Here is a 13,162-nt window from a genome sequence, read left to right on the forward strand (position 1 = left end):
ACAACTGACTTCTTCAAATATGTACTCACTAAGGATTGAGGGCCAGACACTATGTATTTCAGACAAAGACCAAAAAGACTCATGTTCAAAGCCCTAATCAGCCAGGAAGCTCAGTTAGCAAACAAGAGTCAATTTCCATCTCTCAACCTAACCTACATCGCAGGGTTTTTATGAGGATAAAATGGGTGTGGGAAAATAACTTTGTATGCAACTGGGGCTCTAATTGGAAATAAACTACATTTTGACTACAACTGCTACAAACCACTGGTTTTTAGGTTTGGCAGCAATCTGGTGTGATTTCATTTGCATAAACTCCCTTGGACTTTCTTTGCATAAACTCCCTTTCTGTAAATGGAAAGACTGGTATAGTTTTTCAAAAACAACAAAATATAATAACAATAAGGTACATGAGAGAGTGTCTAAACCACTGAGCCTCTTGAGCTTGCCAATCGGAAGGTCGGCGGTTTGAATCCCTGCAACTAGGTGAGCTCCCGTTGCTCTGACACAGCTCCTGCCAACCTAGCAGTTTGTTTTGCTTTTTTAAAATATTTTTTATTGAATAATTTTCAAAAAAACAATACAACCATACTACCACAAAATATAATTAAGAAATAAAAAGTACATACATCGATTTTTAGTTTGTTGTTTGTTATTTACCGTCTTATTTCCTCCCAAACATTACATACAACAACACATATGTGCAGACACCCACACACCTACACCCACACAGTAAATATTTTTTTCCCTTTTCGCTTCCAAAATCTTTTCTTCAACTTTGACTTCCTGTCAAGTCCCTTTGCATATGTTTTATCTTACATTTGAATGTACACAAAACAGTAAACCTTTCTTTATAATTTTTCTAATACATTCTGAAAACATAATAAATCCTTAATTGTAGTCCACTTCCTTTTATTTCCTTTATCACTCAAATGCTAGCACAGAGTCAAAACTATTATTGTATTTTTGAACATATTTTTTATAAACATCTCATTTTTCCACTAATTTTTGCTTTGAGTTTCCTCTGAGTATACTAGTCAGTTGAGCCGTCGCCACCAATTCTTGTAATTTGATTTGCCAATCTGTTATTTTTGGAGCCTTGTAATCTTTCCATCCCTTGGCCACATCCCTGCCAACCTAGCAGTTTTTAAAGCACACCAGTGCAAGTAGATAAATAAGTACTGCTGCAGCGGGAAGCTAAACGGCATTTCCATGTGCTCTGGTTTCCGTCATGGTATTCTGTTGTGCCAGAAGCAGTTTAGTCATGCTGGCCACAGGACCTGGATAGCTGTCTGTGGACAAACGTCAGCTCCCTCAGCCTGAAAGCGAGATGAGCGCCACAACCCCAGTCATCTTTGACTAAACTGTCCAGAGGTCCTTTACCTTTACCTTTTTACACAAGAGAGTATGACTGCTATGTGAGACTTCTTAAAGACAGACAATTATGGCTCTGGAAAACAGATGGAGCACCACTCCCTTCTGAAGTTGAGGGAGGAAAGAAACCAAGAAGCTGTTTTATCGAACTGTGCAGACATGAGATTTCCCTTGCAATAATGTGCCCCCTTTGCTCATTTCACAGTTACCTAAGAAGTGGCTGATAGGGGAGCCTGCATTTGTGATGACTCTGTTCAGGACCTGCTCCAGTATTTCACTTCTGATTGGTTCATGGACCTGAAAGCAGACAGGACACTAAAATTCAGTCACAGGTCGACTTTTGAGGCTGTAGCCAGACTTCAGATTTATCAGACCATAAAAAAAAGTTTACTCCAATATTGCTGCTATGACTAACATAGCCCTAACTATGAAGCAAGTGGAAGGAAAGACCCTCACCCGAATTAATGTCCCTCCAGCAAAGGATGATGGATCAGTCACTTTTGGTGCAGACAAAAGCAGCTAGCCAACCTCAAAATGTGTGCATATCACTACTGTGTGCTTAGCTCAGCCTAATCATAAGTTGTGCTCAGAATTGTGACTCGTGCAGGAACATACAAGGGGTGTGCAATTCCTTCTCTTATATGGTGTAAAAGTAAACATTTTTGGATTTAAGGAAGAAAAGTGTGGCTCCAATTTTAACTGAAAGAAACAACAATGCATGAAATGTTATCAAAGAACTGGAGAAGATAATATAAATCACAGCTGTTTCCCTATAATGGCATCTCCTTACCTTGAAGGCTTCCAATAGGAGATCAGTTCCCAACTTACAAGCTTGCTGGGCTGGAGTTTTGGAAAGGCCGTGGTTCGTTTCCACGACTTTGCCTCCCAAAGTTCTTTTTGGCCCATAGGAGTCCATCAGGATGAATCCAAGATCCACCAGGCCCCGAGTCACATGATCCCAACCGAACACACTGGATGGAGTCATTAAAAGAAGGGAGAGGGAGACAGCAACTTTAAAAGAACATTTACTTTTTATTCATTTGCTTACGGGCTTTGCATATGCATATGGTTCACCACTGTAAGAATAGGTTGCTGAACCAGATGGGCATAAGCAGATTCTTTTATGTACATACTTGGGCATGGGCAGAACCGGGTATTTTTGCAAAGGCAACAATACTCTACAGCATCCTTATCTCCCCACTTACTAAATGTGTGCATTACTATCAAAGAATAGTGCCAGGGGTTGAGGAGAGAGAAGAGAAACGGTAAGAAATTTGTCCATCAAAATCACCTGTTTGCCACAACTTCCAAAACCACGGCAGATATGTCATAGTTTTGAGGAGCCAATTCCTGCAGGAACTTGGAGCCCTGAAGAAACTGCTTGTCCTTGAAGCTCCTCATAACTGAAGATTTCAAAAAGTCAAAGACCTAAAGCACAAAAGTTGAGTGGGCAAGAGAGATTACGCTTGTCCAATTTCCACCACTGAGTGTCCCAGCCAGAACTAAACATTGCGTGAGCAAACCTGCCAACTAAAAGCTCCATCAGCCCACCTAAATATTCTCTATCAGGCTCACTGATGTAGTCAAGCACTAGTAGGGAAAGACATACCTGGTCTTCAAATCGGTGTATTCTGGTCACTGAGAGCAGAATGGTTATGCTGAAGGGACACAAGACTTTGCTAAGATCCCCTTGTTGCTCAGTCTACAAAGCATCAAGCAAATGGAGAAAGTTAGAGGGCTTCATATTTATAATGAGATGATTATATATATACTGTGTGTGTGTGTGTGTGTGTGTGTGTGATTTATAAAGTAAATGTTTCCTTTTTTATTTAAAACTATAGTTAGAATGGAAGTTAGACCAATAATGGACATGAGTGTTCCTCTTGTCTCAGCGGACTAAGCTTGGCAGCTATGTCACTGAATCTGTTTCATCGTGTAATTTATTCTACATCGAGCTGTCTTATAGTGACTCAGACCATTGATTCATGTAGCTCAGTGTTTTCTGCAACAGCTAGCATTGGCTTAGTTATTCGGACACATAGTTCTCAGCTTTGGTTGAATGTTCAGCTCTTCTAAACAAAAGTCAAAAGCCAAGTTTGCACTTGGACGGCAGAAGCCATCACAGCATTCTCCAAGCCCCTCTGGATCCTTGTGCCCCAAATACTTTTCTCTCCAAAACTTCAACAAAAGATGGGGATGGTTAGGCAGCAGAGTTGGTTCAAGCCTGTGTAAAGCCTTTCGCTCTCCTTTTTACAGGAAAAGAGACCATCTTACAGATAGCCTTCCTAACACAGTCCTCTTTGAGAAACTGCTCGGCTATAAATGCAGCGCTTGGGACTGTTTTGCTCCCACAGCTGTGTAAATGCTGCAGAGCTGAATTCTGAATCTCCCTTCTACCCCTTTCTCTTTGTCTTGCAGGGAGAAAGAGCCAAAAAGAGGACACAAGTCCAGCCACTAGGTCCATGTGGTTGGGTTAACATAAGCAGGGCTGCCAGATTACGTTGATTTTTGTGTCTCTCTTTCTGCAAAAGAGGGGCTCCATTTGGATGTAACATTCCTGATTTAATAAGTCATAATTTATTCACCTGGGAACAAGCATCAGACCCACAGAGCCACACCCCCCATTTCAGCTGCCAGTTTCAGCAATGCAATTGTTTAATGTGGTAAGATGACATTACACCACAGCTCCCTATAAATCAGACATAAAGAAGTGTGGCTTAAAACAACCAGGAACACAGTACCAAAGCCAGCAAGCATTTCACCCAGCTGAAAAAAAATGAAAGCAGGTAAGACATCACAGAATTCCAGGAGTGACTGGCATTCCAAGCCACAATTAGCTTAGGTCAGAACAATGTCCCACACGGTGAGTTCAGTCCTAGAAGACTGCTATCAACACAGACCAAACTATATCTAGCATTGGCATAAACAAATTAATGCTACCAATATCTGGCATATCAGCGACATCCTCAGCATCAACATTATGAATTTGATATACCTTTAAGTATTTTATTAGCTCTTTTCCCAAATCCTGGTCCAGAGTAATAGCCAGCACAATATGCAGAATGACGGTGCCTTCCACATGGCGAAGTTGGTCCAGGGGCACTGTGGCTTCTTCAAGGTCCATTGATCTGAAAAGAATCAGTCACAGAGAGGCCAAAGATAGAAAGACAGTTGTGGCAGGGATGGAATAAGGACAACCACAGAGAAACTAAAACAACACATTTGCCCCAGAATCGAAGGTATCCTTACAGGGAAAAGAGAGTAACAAATATCAGAGCAGAAAAATGAGAATATAAGAGGGGACTCACTCTGAATTTCCCTGCTCTTCTTTTTGCTTTTTATCCATCTGATTGAAAAAGTTGATTATCCCTTCCAAAATGTTTTTCTTGCTGCCCTGAAAGATCACAAGACAAAGTAAACAGAAAGTGCACCACAGTATTACGGTAATAAAGTACAGTAACAATAAACATTCATACAAACATTTGGAGAGAGATTATGTCTCAGTAGTGGAGTGCATGTTTGGATGCAGAAGGTATCAGATTAAAACTTTCTGGCATCTCCAGTTAAAAGGACCAGGTACCAGGAAAGATCTCTCCCCAAGACCCTGAAAAACTTCTAACAATCAGACTAGGCAATGCTGGGCTGAATTGGAAGTTGTTAATGTTTAATGTTAGATAATGTTTGTATATATATTGGAAATCGCCTAGCCAGATGAGAAGGGTATAAATAATAATTATTAGTATTATTACTTATTGTTGTTATCATCATCATCATCATTATGTGATCTGAGTCATCCACAGAACCTACTGCATGTCAGTTGCAGGGTCCAGGTTTTGAGATTTGCGGAGCCTGGTCAAATTTTCCAAAAAGCTTACCTTTGCAGAAAGCAACAGAAGCTGATAAACTAAAGGAGGGATTTCTTGGAGGTCCAACTGAGAGAACATCCTTAAGACCTTTTCCACCACAAACTGCAGCTCTTCTGCACTCAGTGGGATGTCCCTGCAGAGTAAAGATGAAAGCCAGTCCAGATCATCTACCCAAACATCAGTCCAAAACATCAGCAGAGAAGCCTCTGGGGCCACAAACACCACGGTACCAAAACCAGCAAGTATTATTTATGATTTACATTCATAGCCCAACTTTCCTCCAAGGGGCTCAAGGCAGCCCCACCCCTCAAGTTATCTTCACAACAATCCTGTGTGGCAGGTTAGGTTGAGACTGGCCCACAATCATTCATGGTTAAGTGGGGATTTTAATCCAAGTCTCCATGCTCCATGTCTGATACTGTCTCCACTACACTGGCCCCCAAATGGTATATCCCAGAAATTAGCCTTGGATCAAGAACCTTTCCCACTTAGGAAACACTTGGCCAACTAGAACTTCTTCCAAAGTGCAAGCATGGATTATGAATGACATGCCTAGTGAAACTGCTCTCCCCTCACCTCTGTAAGTGCTCCCCAAGTCAGCAATGAAAAAAGAACATAAAAAAAATTGTAGAGAGGCTACCTGAACATGGAGGAGAGATGTATCACATGTTGAGAACTCCACCTGCCCATATAAAAATCAATCAGAAGGTTTGAAAACAGAAAATAAAGTACTAACAAAAAAATACTTCCAGCAGGGATAGTTGTGTTACACATGACAGTTTGTGAAATAAAGGGGTGGTGAGAGAGATGTCTGCCCCAGTGCACCTACAGTTGGATTAATTGCAATAGCTGCCCTTGAAGATGACTCAGAAACTTCAATAGCCACCAGATTACTGGCTGGGGTCCTAGTTAGAACACATATAATTGCCCCCCTTTTCTAAAAAAGAAAGCAACAACCCTGTACAGGTTGCCAGTTCATTTCCAGATGTGATTCACGGTCCTCATGTCGGTGTTCAAAGCCCTAAAAACTTAGGCCCCAAATATCTGAAAAGACTATCTCCTTCCTTACAGACCCTCTTGGGTGTTAAGACTGGCAGAAGGAGCCTTCTTTGTTATTCTGCCACCCTCAGAAGTTCAGTGGTGGCAGCCCAGGAGAGGCAATTCTCTGTGGCAACCCCTAAGCTGTGGAATTTCCTCCTCAAAGAGGTGTGCCTGGCACCTTTATTGTATAGCTTTTCTAAAATGATGCAGGCACACTTTACCGTGGTCTTTGACACCTAAAAATATATATTTAGGACCCACCCTTGTTCTTCTGATTGTAAAATGTTTTAACTGGTTTTGCTATTGCATTTTTATGTTGTTGCAACTCACCATTTTGGTGGAAGTCAAGTAAGAACACCAATAAAAATCAGTACCAGAGTTTAACATTTGACAGGGTAAAACATAGCAAAGGGTTGCTTACAGAAAACTGGTGCATTCTGAACAATTCTAAAGGCAAGCACAGAACTGTACATGACCTGCTGAAGACATGCCTACCTGCTGGAACAAAGTGTATTGATCAGCTGTTTCTTAAACTCTTCCCCACTCAGCTCACCTGGAAAGGGGTGGGAAAGCACACAGTACAAGGGCACTTAGGACAAGTTGCTAGTCAAATGAAAATAAGGAAGAAAGAAGGGATGGGGCTTACCTGCCCCATAAACCAGTGTCTCTTTAGCTGTCGCTAGTGCAGTCAGAACTGTAGGGAATAGCTCCAAAGACCTGCCACTGAGCAAGATGCCACCTTTGATAGCTTCAACAAACGAGGTTGCCAGGTCAGCCAATGCAGAACCTGGCAGCTCATGAGCCTGAAAAATAAGGGACAAGATATGGGAAGATGAATATGAAAATATGCACCAAGGGGAGGGGTCCACACTAAAATAACAAAAGTATTTTAAAAATACAATTTCAAGTTGCCAGTGAAAGGTGCATTGGAAATAGTTGTTGCATGAACACACTGGGATGTCTTTCCTCGGGTGAAAGGAAGTTAATGGTATCACTTATTTATTACATGACACATTAGCCCAAAACAACCTGAAGGCCTAGAATGTTGTAACTATACAAACTACCTTTGATCGTAGACTCAAGTAGGTAGCCGTGTTGGTCTGCCATAGTCAAAATAAATTACAACAATTCTTTAAAAAGATAGTTTAAAAGACTCTTCTTAAAAACCTAAAAACTCCCTTAAAAGAATCAAGTCTTCAAAAAAGTTATATGATCTAAGAAAGTCTTTTAAAAAACCTTCCAAAGGAATTTAAAAATTATAATGTAGCACCTTACAGACCAACTGAGTAGTTTTAGGTATAAGCTCTCGTGTGCATGCACACTTCTTCAGATACACTGAAACAGAAGTCATCAGGCCATTATATATAATGAGAGGGAGGGGAGAGGGAATGGGTGATTGGATACTTTTGATCATGTTAAATATGCACACGTGCAGTGGGGTCCCGATCCTGTACTTCAAGCACAGAAACTGAGCAGATGAAAACTTTCCTGTGATAGACCTAAGTGGTAGGAGAAGCCTCACTTACAAAATTACACTGTGCTGAACTGCTGTCAAAGGCACAGGAGTAACACCAGGAGGAAAGCTATGACCTAGAAATTATTTCATCACCAAGGAGATGAACAGAGTAATGGCGTGTGCGTATGTGGGTAGAATCCGTGTCTGGGGAACAAGGAGGCTTTGGATTTGGAAAAATCACAGCCTCCCCACAATGTGTCCCATTCATGGCTCCACCACACACAGAGCATTGGTGGCAAGTCAGTGACCACAGCATCGCTTTCTTCCACCACACTGGGGACTCCTCCATCTGCAGAGAAGGAGGCCCACAGTATCAAATAGCCCCTTCCTTACCTGCCCTTCTTAATAGTTAAGGATTGCTCTCTAAAGTTCTAATCACATGTAGTGTCTTGAAAATCAGCCCCACTAGATAACATGCATGTTCCACAACATGCATAGGGTCAGGATTCACAGATGACCACAATGTAATTTAAGTGTGGAATCTAGAAGTGGAAGGGAACCATCATCTCCGTTACACTTTGCTGAGCTGGAGAAACCATTCTTGATAACTCCATTCCTACCTCTAACATAAGCAGCCTTATAATTTCAGACGCAACTTCCACATGCAGGTCCCCCGACTCCACCAACTGGACACAATGCTTATAAACACTGAGCCTCCTAACAACACCCGTCTGTTGGAAGCAAGGAGAACCTGGAGTGGAATTCCCAATAAACAATAAAGAAGTTACTTGAGCAAACATTTTAAGACAGCTCTTACAAGAGCAGCTGGTGGCCTAGACTTCACCAACACTCTCAATAATTTTTCTGACCATTTACTCACTTTCTTCTGTACAATTTAAACAGCTAAAGGGTTCTGCATGACTCCCTTTATTAACAGAAGCTGCAAATTAAAATATCCCCTTTCATAGACTATATTTCTGTATCTTGTTCACAAATAAACATCAGTTGTGTCCACATGGAATTACTTAACACTGGCACATTTAAGTGATCAGGAAACCCAACTGCTGGGACCAGTTCAAAAGAACTCTCACTCTCCCCACCTGCAAGCAATACTGTCTAGAACAAGGGTTCCCAAACTGTGGTCTGGGGACCACTTCATTCAGTTGGTCCACTGCATGTCTCTAAAAAAAACAACAACCACAAATAAAAATCTAGAAGATTCTTTACAGCACAGTCCCATATTTCTCTGTTCAGTAGCAAGTCCCACTGACATCAGCTGAGTTTACTTCCAAGTAAATGAACATAGGATTGCAGTCACAGCCAAGTACTTGCTTAAAGCTACAATCCTAACCCAATTCAACAGGACTTGCTTCTGAGTAGACATGATTAGGATTGCACTGTAAGATATCAATGTCATACATGGAACAGTTGGGTAAAAAAACGGATTCATAGATCAGTCTATCACAACTCATTGTGTGGTACCTTTGAAGATTCCTCTCAGGAGGGCACCAATCTCCTTTCCCTTCAAAGCCTGCTTCGTGATTAAGCCTTTCATCTGCAGCAAGAAGGGGGGGAAAGCACAAGATTCATTTATCATCACTTTAAGCTTCTACATCCAATGATAATAGAAACACTGTGTGTAACCAGGTACTAATTTCCATACAATCATCACTAAGGCACATAAATTTACCGTCCTCTTAATACAGCCTTGCAGACACATCCAAAATATTTACTAGCCTACACATACTTACATTAATCATTTGTGGCTGCCTAACCCTAAACTTTTTTCAGTTCTCCATGCCTGGTCACCTGGAAGCAACCTCCACTCATCACAGATGACTAGATGAACGGCCTGCTACTAGATAGCCTGACATGCAGTTAAAATACACCATGTTCATGAAAAGGGAGAACCACAGAGGAACGAATGCTCCCAAAAACATTTTTGTGAATTATATACAGTACTACAGTAACCACCTGAAGGCCATGGAAAACTGGAAGTGGCAATCCACTTGCCTATGATTTCTAAGAGGAGCAAGAAAGGCATTGGATATACTAGTAAAAGGCAGAAGACTTGGCAACCTTAACACAATGATGAAAAATGGAAGCAAAACAACATTATCTAGCTGTCATAAAACTGTACAGGAGGTAACATTACAGGAGGAGGGAGACGTATAAAAACATACAAAACATACAAACATACTGTATAGTGCAGAATACAAAAGTTGCAGCACCTTGGCATACGGCAGATGCATAGCTGCCCACTGACAGAGTCACCACAATTTTTACCATTTTCCCAAATGCATGGGAATTCCCATAGCTATGAGTTAGTAGAAGGAAAGAGAAATACAACAGGAATAAATACAAATATCTAGCAACTTGCAACTCATGCAATTAGCACACTGTAAATAAAGGTCCATTAATGTACTATATATGGATGCCTCACAATTTGGACACAAAAATACTGATCATGGAAGCCATGATGGTGAAACAAATACACTGAAGAGAATGAGCAATGTCCAAATGTAGGGATAGGAGTGGTTCTCTATGTGTTTTGGGTTGATGGGAGTTGCGAGTTCAGCTACATACACAGGACCACAGGTTCTCTTTTCCTCTTTACAATCAGTCCCAAACAAGGGCACTATCAGTGGATCCCCCCCCCCGAAGTACTGTGGGAATCACAACAGCTCACCTCATTTTCTTTCAGGCTTTGCAGGCATGCCTGAAGTTGCTCAGCTTTTTCATCTGCCGCCAAGGTCAGGATTTTCTGGTCCATTGTTAATAGAGCTGGCGAAACAAAACAAAAAAACTTGTGATCTGTAAAATTAGCAAAAAGAGTTTTAACCTACAGAAACAAACAAAGTAAACTCAGATTGTCTCTAAGGCCTCGAAAGGTAAATTGATGCAAACAGCAGCCTCAAACTGTAAAGCTTTTTGTGGACTGCACCACTCTGCACTACAAGCGGGGATGTGTTTGAATCCAATAAAAAAAAACCGCATTATCTATGTTGGGATGGGGTGGAACTGAAGTTTGGATGATTCCTTAATGACATGCTGGGGTTGACTTTGTATTTTTGTATGACTGCAGCGAGAGGGAAAGTATTCAAACGTACAGCCACTTGCCACAACTTTGCTGGGTTTCTTTTCACATCTTCTACCAAGCTTCCCTATCTGGGGTGACACAGGTGTATCCATGATGGTGCCACCAACCAGGAAGACTCTTGTTTCAACACACACCACACACACATAAAGCTCAAAAGGCCAATCTCAACCCTCAGCCAAACCTACCTCACAGGCTTGTTACGCTGACAAAACTGGAAATATAGGGAGTGGGAATCATTTATGCCACTTTGAGCTCCCTGTAGGGGAAAAAAATGGTACAGAAACCGTTATAAACAAAAGAGGCACTCTTCACATGCTCAGAGACACCGTTTCACCTTCTCCTTTTTTTCTAACCTGGCTGAAAGGAAGCCTCCCCCCCCCCGCCAAAAAAAAAAAATACTTGTCATTTTTTTGGGCTAAGGACCAACAATCACCGCTCAGCCTCGTGACCCACCTTCGGCTACGACCCCGGCCACGTGACCCTCTCACGTCCGCGCCCCCTCCCGCTGCCGACCCTCGTCCCTGTTTTGCCTCAAGCGCGGCTTCCTGGCCTCACCTTCCTTCAAAACTTCCCCGAGCGCCGAATTTCCCGCCTGGAACTTCGTCGGCGTTGCCCCGGCAACGGAGTCCCGCCCCTCTCTGAACAGCTTCCGTTTCCCTAGGCAACCCATGCGCCGCCTCCGCTTCGCCGTTGTTCTCCTCCTCCCCCCCACCCACCCACCGCCACGGCAAGCCAAGTCCCCGGATGGCGCTGTGGCGCAGCGCGTGGGGTGGGCGGCGCGGTAATGGGAAGGTCGCGCGTTCGAGGCTTGCTGCTGCCGATTGGTGAAAAGGCGGGGATAGGGACAGAAACCAGATAAAAGGGACGCTCACTAAATAGACTCTCCTATGAAGAACGGTTGCAGTGCTTGGGGCTTCTTGCTTTTAGCAAGTTCTTGGTACGTTTTATACAATTATGCATGGATAGAGAAAAGTGTTTCTCCCTCTGAACACAAGAAATCATCTGGTGAAGCTGAATGCTGGAAGAAAATCAGGACAGATAAAAGAAATTACAGTGGTACCTTGGTTCTCAAACTTAATACGTTCTGGAAGTCTGTTCCAAAACTAAAGCATTCCAAAACCAAGGTGCGCTTTCCCATAGAAAGTAATGCAACATAGATTAATCCATTCCAGACTTTTAAAAACCACCCCTAAAACAGCAATTTAACGTGAATTTTACTCTCTAACGAGACCACTGATCCACAAAATGAAAGTAGTAAAAAATGTACTGCAGTCACACAATCAGTAAATCAGTAACTGAACTGGGTTCCACACAGTCACAAAAACAAAAAAGCCGCAAAAACAGAAACGCAAAATAAATAGCAAAACCAGACAGACCTCAGCGTAACACTCAAAACGGAAGTGTGGCACTCAAATTGGAAGTGTGGCATTCAAAAAATTCCCAAACCGGAACACTTACTTCTGGGTTTGCAGTGTTTGGGTACCAACTTGTTTGAGTACCAAGGCATTTGAGAACCAAGGTACCACTATACTTCTTAGCACTGCACGTAATTAAACTATGGAACTCACTCCCACTGGAGGCAGGCAGGGATGGTCACCGACGTGAATGGCTTTATAAGGGGACTGGACTAGATTGGGCTATGGGTGTCATCCAGTAGGTTCTGCTGATGGCAGTGAAGTATACAGTGGTACCTCAGGTTACATACGCTTCAGCTTACATATGCTTCAGGTTACAGACTCCGCTAACCCAGAAATAGTGCTTCAGGTTAAGAACTTTGCTTCAGGATAAGAACAGAAATCATGCTCCGGCGGCAGCAGGAGGCCCCATTAGCTAAAGTGGTGCTTCAGGTTAAGAACAGTTTCAGGTTAAGTACGGACCTCCGGAACGAATAAAGTTCTTAACCCGAGGTACCACTGTACAGTGTTGTATGCACAGAATAGGCCCACTTAAATTAATGGACCCAAATGGCTGTTTATCTTAGTGGATCTTCTCTGAGTATACGTTAATTGAAAGCAACCCATAGTCCTTCTGTCATATTCTCTCTTCCACCATCCCAAATGAGGGTCACATCAGCAAGACCTGGGAATCTGCTTCTGTCCTGACCTGACCTCATCCAACCTCTCTCTGCAAAACAATCTGATTTTTTTAAAAAAACATTTCATTTACATAACATTTGTTCCAATTGCTGTTGTCCGGTGTGGCCTTAACCATTGAGTGACTTTTCTTCACTGCTAAGAGCTCAGACAGAAAGCCCATTCAAGACCTGCCAGGAAGGATGATAATAATAATAATATCACCATCGTGAAACCAAATCAGAGTGAGGGTAAC

The 13,162-nt window shown here is 42.3% G+C and overlaps 1 protein-coding gene across 3 annotated transcripts in view; it reads right to left on the bottom strand.

Annotated features, from left to right (window-relative positions):
• Positions 1-11,475, bottom strand: part of FANCI (FA complementation group I) — a 30,445-nt gene extending 18,970 nt beyond the window's left edge. For 2 of the 3 annotated variants that reach the window (XM_081838731.1, XM_081838729.1), the window contains exons 1-15: positions 11,390-11,475; positions 11,020-11,090; positions 10,424-10,518; positions 9,217-9,289; positions 8,355-8,485; positions 6,925-7,081; positions 6,774-6,831; positions 5,878-5,919; positions 5,247-5,370; positions 4,680-4,765; positions 4,367-4,499; positions 2,981-3,073; positions 2,663-2,799; positions 2,162-2,342; positions 1,581-1,668 (exon numbers count right to left, since the gene is read on the bottom strand). In XM_081838731.1, the coding sequence (XP_081694857.1) occupies positions 1,581-1,668; positions 2,162-2,342; positions 2,663-2,799; positions 2,981-3,073; positions 4,367-4,499; positions 4,680-4,765; positions 5,247-5,370; positions 5,878-5,919; positions 6,774-6,831; positions 6,925-7,081; positions 8,355-8,485; positions 9,217-9,289; positions 10,424-10,507 (1,387 nt within the window). In that variant the 5' untranslated portion in view covers positions 10,508-10,518; positions 11,020-11,090; positions 11,390-11,475. Of the gene's footprint in view, positions 1-1,580; positions 1,669-2,161; positions 2,343-2,662; positions 2,800-2,980; positions 3,074-4,366; positions 4,500-4,679; positions 4,766-5,246; positions 5,371-5,877; positions 5,920-6,773; positions 6,832-6,924; positions 7,082-8,354; positions 8,486-9,216; positions 9,290-10,423; positions 10,519-11,019; positions 11,091-11,287; positions 11,310-11,389 lie in introns of those variants that run through there. The other variant, XM_081838730.1, reaches the window with a different exon arrangement.
• Positions 11,476-13,162: the final 1,687 nt, after the last annotated feature.

This window comes from Podarcis erhardii (assembly GCF_964252035.2).
Source record: "Podarcis erhardii genome assembly, chromosome: 14".
In the NCBI taxonomy this organism is placed as follows: Eukaryota; Metazoa; Chordata; class Lepidosauria; order Squamata; family Lacertidae; genus Podarcis; species Podarcis erhardii.